The 22,234-nt window shown below is 45.2% G+C and overlaps 1 protein-coding gene across 1 annotated transcript in view; it reads left to right on the forward strand.

Moving 5' to 3' along the window:
- Nucleotides 1-22,234, forward strand: part of DNAH8 (dynein axonemal heavy chain 8) — a 9,979,189-nt gene that overhangs the window by 950,705 nt on the left and 9,006,250 nt on the right. The window contains exon 5 of the mRNA XM_069236651.1: nucleotides 7,876-8,052. Within this exon, the coding sequence (XP_069092752.1) occupies nucleotides 7,876-8,052 (177 nt within the window). The remainder of the gene's footprint in view (nucleotides 1-7,875; nucleotides 8,053-22,234) is intronic.

Here is a 22,234-nt window from a genome sequence, read left to right on the forward strand (position 1 = left end):
GAATACCCACCCTTGGTTCCCCGATAGTGTCAGGGATAGGTTCCCTACTGGAACCTCTGTACCGCTTTTGTGACTTTTACTTGAGACCATTGGTATAGAGCACTTCTACATACCTAAAGGACATAAAAGACTTGTTGTGTCTACTAAGGGACATTGAATATGACCCAAAAAGAACATGCTACTAAGCCTTCATTTGGAGAGTCTTTACACAAGCCTCCCACAGGAGGATACACTTAAGGTCATCCAGGAAGTCCTGGAACAAGCGGAATGGCAATACAATACACCGAAGGCATTTATGCTTGAATGTGCATGCCTGGCACTCACAAGGAACTATTTTGAATATGAAGGTACAGTGTACCTACAAACATTTGGACTTCTATGCTGGGCACATTTGCCCTGAGCGTGGCAGAATTATATGTGTAGAACTTCTGCACCAAACATATTCTACAAACCAACAATCCGTATTAGCAGAACATTGTTCTATGTCGATGGTACATAGATGATATCCTTATCTTGGGAGGGATGTCTGGGAGGGAGACAACACCTCTATTGCCCCTTTTCTCACTTGGATGAATAACTATGACAACAATCTGAAATTCTCCCACAAGATGAATAAGGAATCCATGACATTACTGGATGTTACTATTTTTGTAGAACAAGACAAACTGTACACCAAAACTTATCACAAGCCTACAGAAAAAAAACCTACTTAGGTTTCACAGCTTCCATCCCTGACCTTTGAGGGAAAACTTACCCAATGTACATTTTCTTTGTTTAGAAAGAAATTGCAAGAAAATGTCTGATTTCAATCACCAAGCTAAAGCCTTGACAGAAAGGCTGCGGGACAGTAAGTACTTCAAAAGGGTAATAAAAACGAACCGAAAACGAGCTAGGAACCAAAATAGAGAGGCTCTTTTGGAAAGTAATTCATGTGACAACACTATCATCCCACTCACATGTGTCACCACCTATAACACTATTTCCAGCCTTGTAAAAAAAAGTTATCAACGAACAGTGGGGCATAGAACAGCCAGGCAAACTAACGTGGGAAAAACACATTTTTACCTTTATAAGGGCAAGAAGCCTCAAGGATAGCTTCGTATCCACCTGCTCGAAAAAAAGCCCAGAAATCAGAACCACTGTAATGGACACCTGGGGGTTACCCAATGTCACAGGACACTACGCATGTGGGAACTGCAGTGTCTGCCATTTGATAACCACCACAAAACCTGGAGCCGGGAAGGGTGTGGCCAATCAGGAAGAATACTAACTGCAATTCTGCCAATGTAGTGTATTTAATAGCCTGCTGGTGCAGCCTCCTCTATGTTGGCTTGACAACAGAACAAAATTAAGACACAGATTTGTGAACACCACAGCAACATCCGTTGCAAAAGGAACATAACCAAAATGAGGGACCATTTCCTCATAGAAGGCCACACCACCACCGACATGAAATGGGTTGTCATGGAAAAGCTGGAGAGCAACAACAGCAACAAAGAAAGACAGTTGCTCGAAAAGGAACAATGTTGAATATGCCGGCTTTCTACACAAACAAACGGGCTAAACAACAGTATCCCATGAAACAATATACAACTAAAAGCCTTGTCCACTAAAGGTTTAGACTCAACTGGAACACTTAATACCTCACTACCTAAATAAAGGTGTACTATACGAACCCCTTATAGACACATTGCAACTAATGATTAATTTTACACACTGGTGCTTCATCACTAACTTCTGACTTGTACCCACACATGCTCAATGATCAGCAGCACTAGCCCAGTTATGTTATTTCCCTTTTAAGTCCATTATTACTGCACTTAAAAAGGAGGGTGCAAACAGACCTCTGCTTTCTCGATGCTCCCCTTGTCAAGATGATACATAAGAGATTAGCTTTTGATATGCCAGAATGTTTTCATCCACCATTTATTAGGGAGATCCTCTTCCCACTCTTAATATTTTTAATATGCTTATTTCCACCATGGAATAAATATGTTGATTCAGTCTTGGTTTCCTGTCTTTGTAGTGCACATGGAACCATTCCTGTTAGTTTTTTCATTGAACCACGACCGCGTGCTCTATCAGTGGAACACGACCATATGGTTTCCTTGATGCAGCTGGGGACACGATATGGACACGCCCATGTTCACATGACGTGTACCTGGAAGCGCCGCACCGTGCCTTCTAGACAGGATTTAGTGAGACGTAACTGGCTGCAAAAGCAGTGTACAGAGCAGTCGGAAAGTAGGTGCCACAGCAGGCAAATACCCTTGACAAAGTAAGTGCGGGCAAGGGAGGCTGAACAGCAGCATCTTGTTCTAAAAATAGACCCCCAACAATGAAGCGAGTTGTACTATAACATGTGATCCCTAACAGTATGTGACTACAAGGCTCGCCCCCTCGGAGCCTCCATGTTGGAAGGAAATACCGAAAAATTATGTGATTTCTACCCTAAAAACTGCATGAATTTCACACCACGTTGTGCGCCTTTTCACTGTTAATCCAATCACTATGAGCCTTATCTTATGCGATGCATGTTTTACATATATTGTGCTGTCAAAGACGTTGCAGTGCATGCTAAATATGCATGGCGTAAACTTGTTGGGAGTGCTATACACATGCTCCCTTGATTGCTTAACTACCATATTCCGAATTATGCCTTTCTTACTTTATTTATTTATTACATATACTCAAAGGAAGTAAACACAAACAAACCATAAGTTATGAACTGTTATATTGTTGCAAGTCTCAGTGCGCACACAATATTGGTCCTGGAGAAAGCCATATTGCGCCTTGCATGGCCGAAACATGGTGACTGAAACTGAGGATGTGAGAGTTGATTGCTTTTTCAGAACACATCCACCACTGCTTTTAATCTGTGCCCAAGGTTACTACTACTAAATATACCTCATTGGATGGTAACCTGAAAGCAATTTTAATTGAACTCGTTCTTCACTTGAAAAATGCCCCAAAACCCCCTCCACTGTAATCAGGCATTGAAGCACACTCTTGATGCGCTAGGTATCTCAGTGGGACTCCAATGTTGAAGCATGCCAACAACTAGGTTGGTGGTTGAGGGGTCTCTGAAGAATATCTAAAGTTGTTTTTTCACACGTAGTGTGAGGGACATCCCAAGCAGACTGGTAAACAAATATATGATAGAGTGCTAGATTTTCTTTGTTAAATACATTTATGCGGGAAGGTTAACGGGCCCTCTTCTCACTCTCTGTTATTGTTATCCTTCTGAGATGACTCCAAAAGGTGAAGACCCAAGTTTACATACCAAAAAGATGAGCAGTTTGGTTCTAGGGGAACAGACAGGCAAACTCCCCTCAGACGTCTGCACACCATGGGAAGTTCACCTACTGGGACCCCATACAGGGTGTGGTGTCCCATTGAGCTGGCTGACTTGCACTCATTGATAGAGTGATAAGTCAAGCCTCTGCCTACCAATTCTAATGAGAAATTCAAAATATGGTGTACATCCATCCCCACAGGATCCAGGGGCTGTTATATACATCACCAAGCCGAGCTGTACTGCTTGACCGTATTTCTCATCCAGGGCCTCTAGATAAGACTATGAGCATGTTCCAAAAGGTCTTGGATGCACCTGCATCTTTAGTAATCCTTGAACCACTAAACAGAGGGTTTGGTCTATATGGTCCATCGGTGTGAGTTGCCATGAACATACTTGAGAATATTGTCAATCTGTCAAAGTAGGATTGCAGAATCAAAGGAAAGTTCCAGAAGAACCAGAAACCATGTTTGAGATCTCCAAAGAGGCATCTCCTCCACTAATTTCACTTTTTGCCTCCTGACTTGGATTAAAAGCCTTATTGTCATTGAAAAAGTAGAAAAGATGTATTCCCGAGATTGGCTTCAATCCTGTGTAAGTGCATTGGTCACCTCCGCCAGAGGATCCACTATCCAGCTGAGGAAGCAGGAGAGCTGATGATCCAGCCTTAATGCAAACAGGTCTATCTGAAATGGCCATATCTCCATTATCCCCTCAAAAAGAGCTGTGTCAAGCTTCCAAGCATTGAAGCCCTTCAGATACCTTAAGTTCCAATATGCAATCAGTTTGAGCTTTCTCGCAAAATATTTTTCTGTCACCAATACTTTCTTGTCTATGCAGAACTGTCAGAAGTCTTTGGGTAGTTCAGAAGAACTCTGGGTCTGGTTGGTTTATGTAGAGCACCACTGACACACTGTCCATCTTCCATAGTGTGGAGCATGACATTAGTCAGACAGCGAACTGTGAAGGAGTGCGCTAGGAGTTCCAGGTAGTTGATATGTAAGGATGGTTCTTCTTGTGACCACAGACCTCCTGTGCTAAAGCCTCCGCAACTGGCACCCCACTTCAAAAGAGTTGCATCAGACTCATTGACGAAATCCAGGATGGAGCCAAAAATAGCCCTGCCATTCCATGCGTCCTTATGGTCTCACCATCAATGGACTTCCTGAGAAAGAGGGATCAAAGCATCGTAGGTAAGACGTTTCAGAGGGGTGACATATTCAGTCGTTGCAGGGTATAATAGTGAAGTGCACCTGGAAAGATGGATTGAACTGAAGTTGCCAGGAATCCTGCTGTCCTGGCTACAAGTCTGAAAGAGACTTTTCCTTCACCAAAGTTTGTTTCAGCTCCTCTTTCATCTGAGGGCGGTGTAACAAATGCAACACTTAGTCTATCACAAAATCCAGAAAATGTAACCTTTGTGAGGGTTAGATCTGTGACTTTTCCAGTTTATTATGACGCCTAGACTGCCGAGCAGGGATATTGCCCTGCTTAGTTGGTCTTGCAGATGATCTGGGTCCTAATGCATAATCAGAATGTCATCTAGATAAACGATGAATCTAACACCTATGGACTGCAAGAGTTCCAATGCCAGTCTTAGCACATTTATGGAGCACCAAGGTGCAGAAGAAAGAGTGGAAGACAGTTTGGCAAACTCATACACCTGGTGTCCCCACAGGAACAGAAGGAATCTCCTGTGAGTACTGAAGATCAGGATCATCATTTAGGCACCCCTTAGATCAAGTCTTATCATCCAGTCATTGAAAAGCAAGATATCTCTGAGGAGGTGCATGCCTTCCATTTTGAAATGGCGGTAAACCACACATTTGTTGAATTCTTTCAGATTGGTCACTGGGCAATGTCCTTTTTCTTTCTTTTACACCAAGAATACATTGCTCAGAAATTCCTGAGGATGTAGTACTGACCCGCAAAAGTCACACTTCTCCGAAAAAGAATGTTTCTCCTGATCTTTCTGTTTCTTGCCTGAATGAGAAAATATGAGTGGAAGTTACATCTGAATCTGTCTTGGGAGTGCTGGAGAACTCTTTTTAAAACCTGTTACTGTTTGAAGCATCCAAGCATCCCCTGTTAATTTCTGCCACTCGTGCAAGAAGAAAGCCAACCTTCCCCACATCTTTAATTGGGAAGAACAGGTACTTCTTGCCTGTTGTACCTTTGGGTGTGTTGTGTGCTCGTCTTCCTCTGCCTCCACGGCAGCTGAAAGCTCCTTTTGTGGGGAAAAATTTGTCTTGTCTTTGAGGGGATCACTTGAGCTGCCCTCTTTGGGAGGCTGTGGAGTTGTTGCAGAAGGTTGAGCGCCCCTGCCTCTACTGGCTCCACCAAAAAATCCTGCCTTCTAGGTGATTAGGCCTTGCCTTAAGGCTAAAAAATGTACTTAATTCTATGATAAATGGGCCACCAAACAGCATCCCCAGTTGCTATTGACCCTAACCCAAATCGAGGCTAGCTCCACTAACATAATATTTATATTTATAAGAAGGGAGCGATGCCTCTCTGTCAATAAAGCACAGTTAGCGTTTCCTAGGAAGCCTACCACCTAACCTTACAGAATCTCAGGGGAAATGAGGTTCCTTGTTTCCTTTACTTCCTCAGCCATGTCAAGTAGTGTTGAGTGGTCACAGTATATCAAGAAATTTACCTGGACATGATTACCAGGAGCGATCAATCCCTTTCTTTGGTTCCCTAATGATTTTTGCCATGAATGTCTTCATTTCACTATTTATTTCAGGTGTGACGGCCACCTTGCCTGCCAGGACAGTCTGGCAGTTGGACACTGTGCATTTAAACACACCTTACCACATTATCAAGGGGCCTTCTAATTATTGAGCTTGCAAACTACACCCCCTGTTCAGCCAGAGCCCATTATGGCAACTGCAAATGGTATGTCATTTGGGTTCAACAAATCTGCATGATCGTCAGCTCGCCTGTCCTCCAACCTTGGCTGTTTGGGACCCCCCTCTTGGTCTCCAAGGTTGGCTGGGGCCTACCTCTTCACCTGAATCCCCTTTTCAGTATTCATCTTCCAAATCTCCCCCATCATAGAGTATCCCCAAAGGGGTAAAGTCACACTCTTCAGGCGTATGCCCTGGCTGAAAGTCATCCCTATCGTCCTCAAAGGTGTCTACCCCCCTTTTTAGAAAAGTAAACTTCAATCTCTCAAAGGCGTCAATTGAAGAATGCATTAGCTGCCATCTTGGCTATGGACTTCCTGTGGCCTTTCTTAGCACCTTGGATACTTGCAGGGTGCAAGGGTCCAAAACTGTCCTCACAAAAAGGGATTGTCAAATGCTTGCCACCACCAAAAACATTTGCTTGCTAAGGGGTTTCAAAGTAGATACAACTGCATTTTGGAGTTGCACATTTATAGCATCCACAAACTCAAGTGACAGGACAAGTTGGTGTTCCAACACTTTCATCATCCTACCTTCCCTCCGTATACCTGCCATCTAGATCAGGCAGTGTATTATTAGGCTGTAAGTCTATTTTGAACCCATGGAGTAAGTTTACTGGTACCCCTCCATGTGGGTTTACCAACCACCAGTTGTCCATCATCACATATGTCCTGGTATACAGAGATAGTTTAAGACGCTGTTAATTGTAGATAACAAGAATAAGGCATCGCAAAGGTCAAAACTCGTGCATCTCTTATCCACAATCTATTCGGGCTAAGAGGAACAGCGGACGTGGTGCTTACCACCGCGTCCTACAGCACCCCTTGCCTGCTTGCGGACCACACTCGTAGGTTCCCACCACGCTGAAAGCAGGTTAAAGGTCTGATAGGCAATAACAAGATCTGCGCACACCGCAGCAACTCAAAATTATCACTATAAATAAAGTGCTTCCAAGAAAACTACCTATAGAGGAAATAACGTATCTGGCTTCTGAGGAAGCGCTTTCCCTTGTAGATTGCTTTCATGGGAGAATCACGTTATGATTGGTCAACATCCTATTTTTTAATAAGGGACACATGGTGGTATGTATGACTCTTCCTAGCTGTAGCATCTGTATGGCTATTCGTGCAAGACCAGGATCATGCTTTTCTGTCAGTATGAACAGAAGTAACTGCCAGTGCAGTGCAGGTATATTTCAGCAGATTACTACTTTGCTATGCAGCTTACTGTGTTTGGCTTCTTAAACTGGCAACCTATCCAGCTCAACTTTATATTATCTTTATGTTTTTTCATTGAAAATGTCTCTTAACAGGTATTTTTAATACCCCACCCCCGCTCCCCCAGTTTCACACCAATGGCATTCACAATTGAAATTGCATTTTTTAATGAGAAAATGACCTTCATAGTCTGCAAATAGATGTCTCACAAACATGCTAAATTTGAAAGAACTGTCTCTTGGTAAAGTATTCTTCACTATGTTTATAACTAGGAGGAAGGACTTAGTGAAGAACTAACAAGTAAGTAATTTTTCTTACTTGCCTTTCATGTTATTTAATGTTGCGTTTTGAAAGGTATGTTTTTTTGGAGGGGGTCAGTCATAATTGATAATCTTTGTTAAACAGCTTGGCGAACACCGGCATAAGTAAAAAAATATTGATTTAATTTCAGGTTTTACTTGAAAGTGAACAGATACGAAAGGAAGCTGATGATGCAGGCCCACTGACTGAATTAGAACACTGGAAACGCATGTCTACAAAATTCAATTACCTTATCGAACAAATAAAAGGTCCCAGTTGTCGAGCAACCATTAATATCTTAAATGCCTGTCGGTCTAAAGTGCTAAAGGTATTTCCTTTATTAACAGCATTTCTTTAATAATTTCCCACTACTTTTGATACTTTGTATTATAATTCATATTCAGTGTTATACTATTTGCCTTAACAGTCGTGAACTCTAGTGTATCACAGAACCCTTTTCTTAAAAAAATTATGTTTCTAAAATATTTCCTATCGTAAAATGCCATTTCTAAAATAAATATTTAGGTTAGATTTAAATGTGTTTATTGAGCTTTAGCATTATCAGCGTTTGCAATCAAAAGCTGAACTTTACGTCTCTACTTGTGTAACACCCTTTGCTTAAACTCTGTCCTCCCTCAGCCACTTTTCTCCTGCTTCTCTTCTCATCCCAGGGCAGGCTTTAGGGCGGTGCGAGTGGTGTACCGGGACCTGGCGCTCACCTTGTGTTTAAAATAACTCGGTCTTAACGCACTTGCTTCAGAGTTCCTTGCATGTCTAGCAGTTTTCAGGTAACTATGACTGGGATGAATGTTCCTGCTGGGGTGATGAATTTGGTCTAGTGGCAGTTTTGTCCCGTCACAAAGTAGCACAGAGGGTTAATGTGCCTTCTCCAAAAAAATGTGTACCATGCAGATCACAGAACTGAGTGTGAGAGAACTATGAGTAGGGCTATATAAAAATAAAATAAAATGTATGTTACAGATGGGCTACAGAAAGACGTGAGTCACTGTTGGACGGTGTCAGTGAGGGAATTTGCAGAGAAGGTCGTCTTGGGGAGGCACCAAAAATCATTGACGCACCGGGCGCCAACAGCGCTAAAGCCGGCCCTGTCTCACCCCTACTGGGCCTGGGTTATTAGAAGGCAGTACAACTTTGCCCAACCAAATATGGCCAATTAGTGGACATTGAGAGTGTGACAGCCACTGATATCATTTACTATCCCCTTTTGGATGCATTCAACGGTAGTTTATTCTGTCCCCTTGGGATGTCTCTTGTCGAGCTGTATTGTATTTGGGATAGGAAAGCTCCAGCATATTTCTGTGGAATCAAAGTTAGTACCCTAGTCCAGAACTATCATTTTATTCCCTCCTTAAACTAGGTGAGAGGTTCTGTAGCTCCTTTTGTTTGACTGTGGGGTACAAGACCTAGGGGCAGATTTATTAAACATAGCTGCCATGTTTTCAGTTTGTTTTTGCATGACATTTACAGGTTTTCAGTGCATATATGTGTGACATTTCACTGCTTTATTTGTGATACTTTGAGAGTCAATTGATAATGAGTTCAAGAGAGCATTTTTTCCAGGTAATGAAGTAACTATCAGAAGTGACCTGTTTTTTGTAAAATGGCCAAGAAGTGTTTTGACGCAAGGAATAGAAAATGTCCTCCCCCTATACAGCCAGAGACGGGAAGTGATATTGGGGGTCATTACAACCCTGGCGGATGGCGGAGAACCGGCGGTAAGACCGTCAACAGGCTCGCGGTCTTACATTGGTGTATTATGACCGCCATGGTCAACCGCCGGTTCTCCGTCCCGCCCGCCAGGGCTGAGACGACCGCAGGGCTGGAGACCTGGGTCTCCAGCCCGGCGGCCGACAGTATACCGCCGGCGGTATTTGGACCCGGCTTACCGCCATGGATTTCCAGCAGTAAGCACTATCAGTGCCAGGGAATTCCTTCCCTGGCACTGATAGGGGTCTCCCCCACCCCGACTCCCTCCCCTACACCCCCCACCACCCCTGCCACCACCCAAAGGTGGCAGGGCCCCCCCTCCCCACCCCCAACATAACATTACTCACACACCGACATGCATGCAGGCACCACCAACACACACACGCACACACCCGACATACATGCCTACATCCACACACACGGTCAGACACGCACACCCACATTCAAACATACATGCACACATCCATAGAGACATACCCACAGACATACACACCCTCATTCCCATACACACAACACCCCTGCAAGCATACACACACTCACACACCCCCTCTACATACACACACGCACACCCTCATGCACGCACACAACACCCAAACACCCCCCACCCGCCTCCCCTAATGGACGATCAACTTACCTGGTCCGTCGATCACCTGGGAGGGGGCGGGAGCCATGGGGGCAGCTCCGCCGACCCCACACCGCCACGGCGAATCACAGGACGTGATTCGCTGGGCGGTGTTCTGTTGGCGTGGCGTTGGAGGTGGAGCAACCTCCACTTGCCCGCCGCCCGCAAGTATGGCTGTTGGCGGCTCTCCGTCGGAATGACGATGGAGAGCAGCCAACAGTCATAATACGCCGAGCGGCAAACCGCCTGTACAGGCGGTCTTCCGCACGGCGGTCCCTCTGCGGTCTTGCAAAAAGACCTCCGAGGTCGTAATGACCCCCTTAATGCCATGTGGGGAATTCATATATACTCTGGAATATTTATTCCATTATTCTTATTATTCTTATTCTTTATTTCTTTCCTAGAACTCCTGTCAGAGAAATTCTGTGAAGAACAATGAAGGAGGAGAGATGCCCAACACAGTCTTCCCTAGGGACAGAAACACTGCGAGATAGAACTGCATCAGTGGGCCTGCCGCCTAAAGTTGAGTGAGATAAAGCAGCAGGCCACCAGAGCTGTGGTGAGGTTCCCTTCACACAAGGTGCAGAGAGAGAAGCATGTCCCGCTCACCAAAGGCTAGGGATTGAAAAAACAGCCAGGCTGGATGGTGGCTGCTGGAGAGGCACAGTTTTATGCTCCCTTCCCGAAGCTCCAGGTTTGCCTGGAAATTCCTTTAAAAAATGTCGGACTAGAACTGGAGCATGACCTGAGGACGGTTCTTTCTGAGTTTTTTGCTAGGCAGATATCCTTTCCAGTGAATCAGAAACTGAAGCCTTTTTCAAACTTTGATACATTGTACACCAATTTAGGCAGAGGCCAAGAAAACAGGCATCAAATGGGATCCACATGATGCGAGTTCAATTAAAAGAGTGTAACATAGGTTGAATTTTCCAATTAAGTGGTAACTTAAGTTTGAAGGTCACAGGGTTTATGATTTGAATGAATTTGAAAAACTAATAAAACAGACATTTGAATTTATTCAAAGAGAGATGAGCTGACAAAACCTTAGAAGATTACCAAACTCCATCCTCAACCCTAAAGGTAGGGGAAGGTTTACGATGGGCATTGGCTTCATCCTTCTCTTAGAATCCTGCAGATGAGACAGAACGTTATGTCTGATGGTTTGTAGCTGCCTAACAAAACTAGCAGCAGGAGGTATGGAAAACATTCTAGGATGAAGAATATGAAGACAAAAAAAGAATGAGGACTGAGTAACACTACAAACAGAATTATTGTAGGAAAATTCAGCCAAGGCTAGAAATGACAACCAGTCACTTATTTGTTATTGTAAAAACAAAGATATTGTCTAAGACCCTGATTAAGTTGTTCGATGTGACCATTGGTTTACGCATGCACATCAGAAGATAATGCCACAACCATCTGAAGGGATTTACAAAAAGATATACAAAAGCAAGAAACATACTTGGGCCCAAAATCAGAAATCATGATTTGTGCCAATCCATGCAACCAAAACTAAAAAATGATCCAGTTTCTTGGCAGAAGGTAGTTTCTTTAAAGCTGTGAAATGATCCATTTTAGAAAATGAATAAGTGTTAACCATGATGACTAGATTTCCTTCAGATGGAGGCATAGCAACAGTGAGGTCCATAGAGATAGTGTGCTACGGTTCCAGTGGCACAGACAAAGGATGAAGTAACTGCACTCCTATCCTAGACTATATTATTCCAAATGTTGTGATTGAGGGAACAAGAAGCAATATTGTGCAGGCCTCCCCTGGATCCTCCCTCGCCACAGTCTAAATTACCAAAAGAACAGAGTGGCCCAGTATGTCAAGATCATTATGCGCTTTTTCCTGAGGACCTTTTTATTTAGATATTCTAGGGAATGCTAAATACCTGCATGTTATCCTATATACAAGGACCAGTGGTTCATACAACATTGGAAGGTGAGGCCTCACACACCCCCTGTCATGCTTCTTCATTTTCCCCTCTCCCAACACACTCGCCAGAGAATGGTCTAGTGGCGAGTGGGTTGCCTATGTTAGCAATGGGTACTTCTCTGGGTAGTGGAATGCGGGATCTACTGTGCAAGTTTAAAAATCATCAGTACCTTCCCAAGGCGTCTTTATTAATTCACTCTGTGGGCAAAGTCTGTGATACAAATTAAAAATCATACAACCAGTATGCCACTCCAATTGTGGAAATATTCACCAATGTTGTCACCTGAAAAAGAGAACAAAACCCAGGTATTGGAGAAAAAACCTTCACTATGTTCTCATATCTTCCATCATATTGCAGAGTGATATGATACGAGTTAGGTCCTAATAAATGCCACACACCTAGAAGTAGGGTATTCGTTTGGCAGAAACATTTTGACCCAAGTATGACAAATTTTAATATACTCCTTGGGGATGATTAATAAAGAAGCATTTATTTTACTCCACCAAGAGGTATTTTTTTAATTTGCACATTTGGTCACATTACACTCTGCTATCCCCACCCACACTCAATAGTTCAGATAGGGTAAACAAATTGAAGAACTCCTCCCTGAGTGGGCATTGTAGCCCACACCCCAAACCATTGGGTAAGGGGCGTGAGGCTTCTTGTTGTTAAAACAAAAGGTTGTTTTCAAGAATAAGAGATTTTTGTGGGTATTCGGTCAATGGACCATGGCACCAATTGCGTTACCCACAAACTGGATACATTTATGTTGTGTTTCTATCCCAAGTATAGCAACATAATTTGATGATAAAATGAGGTCAACGGATTTCATTTCCTTATGTTTACCAAAGATTTGTCTTAAGGAAACCATCATTTCTTTGACTGGACCAATCAATCAATCAGAGATTTGTAAAGTGGGGCTACTCACCCATGAGAGTCTCAAGGCGCTGGGGGAGGTCAGGGAGGAGGGTTCTGAGGATCAGTCGAAGAGCCAGGTCTTAAGGTCCTTCCTGAACTGTGACAGGGTGGGGGAAAGCCTAAGGTGGATGGGGAGGGTGTTCCAGGTCTTGGCGGCGATGTGGGAGAAGGATCTTCCTCCGGCTGTGGTTTTCCGGATGCGGGGGATGTTGGCGAGGGCCTGGTCGGCGGAGTGGAGTTGTCTGGCGGGAGTGTAGAAAGAGAGTCTGTAGTTGAGGTAGGCTGGTCTGTCGTCGTGTAGGGCCTTATAGGCGTCGCTCAGGAGCTTGAAGGAGATTCTCTTGTCGATAGGCAGCCAGTGTAGGCCTGTCAGAAGGGCGGAGGTGTGGCTGTGTTGTCGTGCGTTCTTGATGAGACAGGCAGTGGCGTTCTGGATGCGTTGTAGTCTTTTCTGGGTCTTGGCGGTGGTTCCGGCGTAGAGTGCATTGCCGTAGTTGAGGAGGCTGCTGACGAGGGCCTGGGTGACTGTCCTTCTGGCTTCCGTAGGGATCCACTTGTAGATTTTTCGAAGCATGCGCAGAGTGTGGAAGCAACCTGATGAGACGGCGCTCACCTGTCGGTCCATTGAGAGCAATGAGTCTAAGATGACGCCGAGGTTGCGGGCGTGGTCGTTGGGGGCGTTTCAGAGAGACCAAATGTTAAGACATAACCATTAATGGCCTGAAACTGTTCTTAGGGTTTCTTCTGAATTCCAGCAATGTACCTTTCTTAAGCCCAGTTAAAGACCTTTGTTCTCATCCTCTCTTGTAATCCTACAGGTCTGGCAAAAGGGAATGCGGAACATAGGAATCTCCCGTAACCCAAACAAGGGGATTTCAAGTGTTCCTGTCCGTCTTCCCTTTACAAGGGACAGGGCCTGGTGTTTCCCAAAGGCCTTTGAGGACGAACTGAGCAAAAATCCAATTAAGTGTCTGCAAAACACACAGTACGTAAATAAACCACATCTGCAACATTATTCTCTCTGTCTCAGAAAGGGATCCACGGGCCACCCCTATCTGCATGGGCTCTACTCTAGACAGAGTTGATGGCTCATCAGAAGGTACTTCCTCCTTTTAACCAGAAAATTGCAGCCTACTGGTCATAGGAGGTATCTGGGTCTTCTGTTTCTCTGATTTACTTTCTTGCAGGCAACATTCAGTTAATAAGGCAAGGCTTGATCCATGAGATACAAAAAGAATGCAGGTCAAACAAATGAAGCAACTCTTCCTTAATCTCTCCTTCACCAACTATGGAACAAGGCTATAAGGGTTTTTTCCACCCAAGATGTCTGGCTGGCCTGTTGGCGTAATCGGTTATGTAGGTTAGGATGTGTGTCCTTCTTGCTGTCTTTGTCTCAGTGTTCTAGATCTGGTCTTTGAAACATCAGTTTGAAGGCAGTCAGAAAAGTGGCTTGATTGGATAAGCAAAGATCACGAGTGACTACTAGAGGGGTCGCCCGGTTAATGGTGGTCCTGACAGGGCACTTATTAGATATCCTACTTTAGCCTGAACTTGGATAAACTGACCAAGACAGAAGGCAAAAAACATAGACAGGGAATTTAGGAACTCCTTCAGCTTGTGCAGGTTGCCAAAAAAACAAGCCATGACTACAAGGGTGTGACACAAGACTTAAGTGTCTTCCCAATGCTGCTAAAGTACTGGCAACACCGTGAAAACACCAGGGAAATGTCAGGCACGAGGAAACACTGTGATCATTACCCAAGGCATTGCCTGCAAGGAGTAATCTATTTCCTCACCTTATTTAGCCAGAGACAGTAAGTGATGGAACGGCAGATGGGGAATTTATATAAGGTCGAGACAGGCTCTGAGAATAAATGATGATTGCCATTGGGAAGTTTATATCCTTCCTAGAACTCCTATCAGAGGAATTCTGGGGGAAAAAAAACTAAAAAGGAGTAATGGCCTACACAGACTTTCTCATGGAGATCAACACTGTGGTAAGGAACTGCACCAGCGGACCTGGCTGCCAAAAAGTGGGTGAAGGCAGAAAGTGGCAGCCCTCTGACACTACAGCAAGCCTGTCCGGATGCAAGGTGCAGGAGATGCAGCGCTTCCTGGGCACCAGTCAATGGTTGGAGCAAAAAGTGGACTGGACGGCAGCCCCAGGAGCAGCCTAACAATAGTTTCAGTGGATCATTGTTTTTGAATTGCAATCACCTCCAGTGCCTTATCCCTCTAGAAGTGAGCCAGGGAAATTAAGGGGCCTTTTTTGCTTTTAACCATGGACAGGTCTAAGCCCTGATTTCAAGTTGTGTTATAATGGGAAATCCTCAGATTTCCGTATAAAATGTTAAAACCAGGAGAATGCACTGGTGCTCTACGGTTAAGAAAAATAAACTACTGGATTCTCCAGCAGATTCTGCACTTCTTCCAGGATACAAATGACTCTGCATTAGAACCCATGACTAAAGCAGGTTTCCTGGCTTGCGCCATTCCAGGATGCCAGCTGGGCACAAAATTTATGGAATGGTGCATTCCGGAGCAAAAGGAGGGATAACATCATGGAAAATGACATTAGCCGGGTGGGTGGGTGTGGGTAGCGGTATGGGAGGGTTAGAGTAAAAGAAGGATGACTCTAACCAGCCTAGCATCATTTCTTGACGCAAAACCATCCATACCACATGACTTCTGTCTTATAAAAGACAGGAGTCATGCCCACCACCCCAATGCCCAGCACACAGGACAAGGATCCCCTGGGCATGGCCATAGTACCCAGTGCCATGTAGGGGCACCCATTTCAGGGCCCCCAATGGCACTTCAAAAATAATAATAAAATACTTACCTCTACTTACCCATACTTACTTGGGATGGTATCCCCCATCCTGTGGTGTCCCTCTGGTGTGGGTGGTGGTGTTTCTGGGGCTTGGGGAGGGCACCTGTGGGCTCTTTCCATGGTGTTTGACCATGGAAATGGGTCCACAGGTCCCCTAATGCCTGCCCCCACCTAGGCGTTAAATAATGGCTCTTAGCAGGCTTAGCGCCATTATTTAGGTCCGCCTCCCTCCCATGCACCATTTTTGCATAGGAGGATAAATAAGGCGCTATGGCCTTAAAGTCATTTTTAAATGGGAACACCCACCTTGCATCGCATTGACGCAAGGTGGTTTCACGCATCCAAAAAATGACTTTAACTCCAATATTTTGGTGCTAGACTAGTCTAGCGCCAAAATATAAATATGGAGTTAAGTTTGCACTGAATTAGCGTAAAAAATTACGCTAATTCAGCGCAAGCAGAGTATAAATCTGGGCCTTGGTGTTTTCATGCAACTTTTGACTCTCCCTCTCTCTCTCCAATTTTGTATTTCTTTTATTTTTCTGTTCTCCTCTCATGTCACCTCATTCTTCTCTTTATCAACTCCTTTCTAAGTCCTCCATTTGTGTGTGTGTTTTCCCCATTCCTCTAAAAATATTATAGAAGCAGAAGAAAATTGACAATTTAATCCCCTTTCACTCAATACTAATAATATAACTCAATTGGGGTAAGAATGCAGTTTTATGTAGGGCAAATGTAACCCAAAGACATGAGAACTGTTTACATGATCACCACATTAAATTACACAAGGTCAAGTTCTTTGTTTCTTAAATGCACAGGGGAAATTAAGTGATTTGCCCAAAATCACAGATGTACAGCTGGCACCACGAATTGAACCTGGTTCCCCAGTTTCGAAGTCTGCAGCTCCAGCTATTGGGCCACATCTCATAGGCACTGCAGTTATATAGACAAACAACTTGAATGGGTCATTTCTTTCTTTCACTAGGATGAGGAATTTCTACATTGTAGGATATTCATTGATAGTCATAAACTTTAGGATAATTTCCAGCTGCATGTGTGGTTCCTGGAACACTTTAAATTCATATTTGCCCATATTACAGTATCTGCAAAGTACACATATCCATTTGTCCATATTTGAGGTGAAGCACCCTTCAGGAGCCTATGGAAGGCAAGATTGTCCTAAAATGTAGACCGAAAAATGCTCAAAAGAGTCATTTAAAACGATATTGTGGCATTTTTAATTTTAAACATGTAAATCTGTCTAACATTGAGAGAAAAGTGCAGCCTGAAAATCTTTCAATGTAAAACTGTGAAAAAAAAGACTGCTGCACCTTTAGGAATCCAGTAGCTCACTAGCCACGATGTACCTCACTGGCAGTTGCCTCTCTCTGTTAGTCCTTTTCTGTCTTTTGAAAGAAGTATCCTAGAACACCTTAAGATTTTCACACCTCTGTTTTTTAGAAGGTTCTTCCTCGCAAATTGACTGTTTTCTATTTTCCTTAACATCTGTGCATACAATCTGCTGAGGAATCTGTTATTCTGAAGATTTGACTAATTTGTCTGGCATATTGCTTTCACTTTTCTTGGAGTGTCTATCATATAACTGGGAAAATACAGTCTCAGACACTCACAAAGTCTGTGTGGTGTGTATACCCATTTAATGAGGAATGTGAGTTCTGGCAAAGAAAAAAAAACACCAAAAGGACAAAAGACAGAGAAGGCATCAGGCTCAGGGGGGACGTTTGGAGACAAGGTGTAGAAGAAAGAGAGAGGCAAGCTTAAGATTGAGAAGTCATCCTGCCCCACCTCTGCCCCACAAGATGCCTACAATTCAAAAATACTTCCCAAGAGAAGGATCTGAGTAGAGGAGAAAAGACTAAAGAAAACCCCAAAACTCCAGATGTCACGTCCGTTTGGCATTGAAGATCTCGACGTGGAAAGCCTCAGTGTCAGCATGTTCGCCATTGAGGTAAGGTTCATCATTGATGAGGCAATGCAGGGCAATAATAGAGTCGACATTGAGGCTTTAGAAACTGACAGACAAGGACTCAATGACAAATCCTTCAGCATCCTTGATGTAGAATAGGCGCAGATTGTAGTCAACGGCATCAACAGGGGTAAAAAAGCACCATTTAATATCAAGACCATTTCCATTCATGTCAAAACATTTCTTTTTTTTTTACTCTCCTACAGCATTCATTTATTTAATCCATTCCTCAATCCATTCACCAAAACTGGAATCTCCTATAATCACTCCTCGGGTTTCATCCTTTACATGTATACCTACTTCTTAAAAGAGGCTGAGACTGTCCAAAGAGGACACACTAAGACCACTAGAACCATAGTACGTAATTCCATTAGAAGACCCACTACAAACTCCCTACGTCCCTCTCCTCCTCGACCATGCACCATGCCATTGCCAAAGTTGCCAACACTGATGCCAAAACCGAAAATGGTGTCAAAATATGTAGGAGGCTGGACTGGCTTGTAGTGAGTACCAAGGGGTACTTACACCTTGCACCAGGCCCTGGTATCCCTTATTAGTGTAGAGGGGTGTCTAGCAGCTTAGGCTGATAGAAAAGGTAGCTTAGCAGAGCAGCTTAGGCTGAACTAGGAAACGAGTGAAGCTCCTACAGTACCACTAGTGTCACATGCACAATATCATAAGAGAACACAATACACAGATATACTAAAAATAAAGGTACTTTACTTTTATGACAATATGCCAAAGTATCTCAGTGAATACCCTCAGTATGAGGATAGCAAATATACACAAGATATATGTACACAATACCAAAATATGCAGTAATAGCAATAGAAAACAGTGCAAGCAATGTATAGTCACAATAGAATGCAATGGGGGCACATAGGGATAGGGGCAACACAAACCATATACTCTAGAAGTGGAATGCGAACCACGAATGGACCCCAAACCTATGTGACCTTGTAGAGGGTCGTTGGGACTGTAAGAAAACAGTGAGGGTTAGAACAATAGCCCACCCCAAGACCCTGAAAAGTGGGTGCAAAGTGCACCTAAGTTCCCCAAAGAGCACAGAAGTCGTGATAGGAGAATTCTGCAGGAAAGACCAACACCAGCAATGCAACAATGATGGATTTCCAGACGAGAGTACCTGTGGAACAAGGGGACCAAGTCCAAAAGCCACGATCAAGTCGGGAGTGGGCAGATGCCCAGGAAATGCCAACTGTGGGTGCAAAGAAGCTGCTAAAGGATGGTAGAAGCTGTGGATTCTCCAAGAACGACAAGGGCTAGAAACTTCCCCTTTGGAGGATGGATGTCCCACGTCGTGAAGAGTCGTGCAGAGGTGTTTCCGTGCAGAAAGACCGCAAACAAGCCTTACTAGCTGCAAGGGTCGCGGTTAGGGTTTTTGGATGCTGCTGTGGTCCAGGAGGGACCAGGATGTCACCAATTTGCGTGAGGAGACAGAGGGGGCGTCCAGCAAGACAAAGAGCCCACTCAGAAGCAAGCAGCACCCGCAGAAGTGCCGGAACAGGCACTACGAAGTGGAGTGAACTGGAGCTCACCCGAAGTTGCACAAGAGGGTCCCACGAATCCGGAGGACAACTCAGGAGGTCGTGCAATGCAGGTTAGAGTGCCGGGGACCCAGGCTTGGCTGTGCACAAAGGAAATCCTGGAAGAGTGCACAGGAGCCGGAGTAGCTGCAAAACACGCGGTTCTCAGCAATGCAGTCAAGCGTGGGGAGGCAAGGACTTACCTCCACCAAACTTGGACTGAAGAGTCACTGGACTGTGGGAGTCACTTGGACAGAGTTGCTGAGTTCAAGGGACCTCGCTCGTCGTGCTGAGAGGAGACCCAGAGGACCGGTGATGCAGTTCTTTGGTGCCTGCGGTTGCAGGGGGAAGATTCCGTCGACCCACGGCAGATTTCTTCGGAGCTTCTAGTGCAGAGAGGAGGCAGACTACCCCCACAGCATGCACCACCAGGAAAACTGTCGAGAAGGCGGCAGGATCAGCGTTACAAGGTCGCAGTAGTCGTCTTTGCTACTTTGTTGCAGTTTTGCAGGCTTCCAGCGCGGTCAGCAGTCGATTCCTTGGCAGAAGGTGAAGAGAGAGATGCAGAGGAACTCTGATGAGCTCTTGCATTCGTTATCTAAGGAATTCCCTAAAGCAGAGACCCTAAATAGCCAGAAAAGGAGATTTGGCTACCTAGGAGAGAGGATAGGCTAGCAACACCTGAAGGAGCCTATCAGGAGGAGTCTCTGACGTCACCTGCTGGTACTGGCCACTCAGAGCAGTCCAGTGTGCTAACAGCACCTCTGTTTCCAAGATGGCAGAGGTCTGGAGCACACTGGAGGAGCTCTGGGCACCTCCCAGGGGAGGTGCAGGTCAGGGGAGTGGTCACTCCCCTTTCCTTTGTCCAGTTTTGCGCCAGAGCATGGCTGAGGGATCCCTGAACCGGTGCAGACTGGCTTATGTAGAGATGGGCACCATCTGTGCGCATCAAAGCATTTCCAGAGGCTGGGGGAGGCTACTCCTCCCCAGCCCTGTAGGAAAGTACCATCTTGCCTGGCATATTACCCCCATATTTCACTGTATATATGTTGTTTTAGTTGTATGTGTCACTGAGACCCTGCCAGCCAGGGCCCCAGTGCTCATAAGTGTACCCTGTATGTGTTACCTGTGTTATGACTAACTGTCTCACTGAGGCTCTGCTATCCAGAACCTCAGTCGTTATGCTCTCTCATTTCTTTCCAAATTGTCACTAGCAGGCTAGTGACCAATTTCACCAATTCATATTGGCATACTGGAACACCCTTATAATTCCCTAATATATGGTACTGAGGTACCCAGGGTATTGGGGTTCCAGGAGACCCCTATGGGCTGCAGCATTTCTTTTGCCACCCATAGGGAGCTCTGACCATTCTTACACAGGCCTGCCACTGCAGCCTGAGTGAAATAACGTCCACGTTATTTCACAGCCATTTTACACTGCACTTAAGTAACTTATAAGTCACCTATATGTCTAACCTTTACCTGGTAAAGGTTGGGTGCTAAGTTAATTAGTGTGTGGGCACCCTGGCACTAGCCAAGGTGCCCCCACATTGCTCAGGGCCAATTCCCCGGACTTTGTGAGTGCGGGGACACCATTACATGCGTGCACTACACATAGGTCACTACCTAAGTGTAGCTTCACAATGGTAACTCCGAATATGGCCATGTAACATGTCTAAGATCATGGAATTGCCCCACCAATGCCATCCTGGTATTGGGGAGACAATCCCATGATTCCCCGGGTCTCTGGCACAGACCCGGGTACTGCCAAACTGCCTTTCCCGGGGTTTCACTGCAGCTGCTGCCAACCCCTCAGACAGGTTTCTGCCATCCTGGGGTCCAGCCAGGCTTGGCCCAGGAAGGCAGAACAAAGGACTTCCTCAGAGAGAGGGTGTTACACCCTCTCCCTTTGGAAAAAGGTGTCAGGGCTGGGGAGGAGTAGCCTCCCCCAGCCTCTGGAAATGCTTTGATGGGCACAGATGGTGCCCATCTCTGCATAAGCCAGTCTGCACCGGTTCAGGGATCCCTCAGCCCTGCTCTGGCGCGAAACTGGACAAAGGAAAGGGGAGTGACCACTCCCCTGACCTGCACCTCCCCTGGGAGGTGCCCAGAGCTCCTCCAGTGTGCTCCAGACCTCTGCCATCTTGGAAACAGAGGTGCTGCTGGCACACTGGACTGCTCTGAGTGGCCGGTGCCAGCAGGTGACGTCAGAGACTCCTTCTGATAGGCTCCTTCAGGTGTTGCTAGCCTATCCTCTCTCCTAAGTAGCCAAACCTCCTTTTCTGGCTATTTAGGGTCTCTGCTTTGGGGAATTCCTTAGATAACTAATGCAAGAGCTCATCAGAGTTCCTCTGCATCTCTCTCTTCACCTTCTGCCAAGGAATCGACTGCTGACCGTGCTGGAAGCCTGCAAAACTGCAACAAAGTAGCAAAGATGACTACTGTGACCTTGTAACGCTGATCCTGCCGCCTTCTCGACTGTTTTCCTGGTGGTGCATGCTGTGGGGGTAGTATGCCTCCTCTCTGCACTAGAAGCTCCGAAGAAATCTCAAAGGTATGATAATGGGACTCCCTGAAAAACTCCGCAGGAGATGGGATATCCTATTACCTTGCCTCCTTTTTGCTTACAGGGAGGTACCCCACAAAGGAGTGGGCTTCAGCCCCTTTGAACTCCTATTTGGTCACCCTGTGAGAGGTCCTCTGACACTTGTTAAGGAGGGTTGGGAACAACCTTTAAAAGCTCCTAAGCAAGACATAGTGGACTATGTACTCGGCCTAAGATCTAGGATGGCTGAGTACAAGAAAAAGGCCATTAAAAGCCTTCAGGCCAGCCAAGAGCTCCAAAAGCAATGGCATGACCAGAAGGCTGTTTTGGTTCAGTACCAACCAGGGCACAGAAGTCGTGATAGGGGAATTCTGCAGGAAAGACCAACACCAG

The sequence above is a fragment of the Pleurodeles waltl genome, chromosome 5 (genome assembly GCF_031143425.1).
Source record: "Pleurodeles waltl isolate 20211129_DDA chromosome 5, aPleWal1.hap1.20221129, whole genome shotgun sequence".
NCBI lineage: Eukaryota > Metazoa > Chordata > Amphibia > Caudata > Salamandridae > Pleurodeles > Pleurodeles waltl.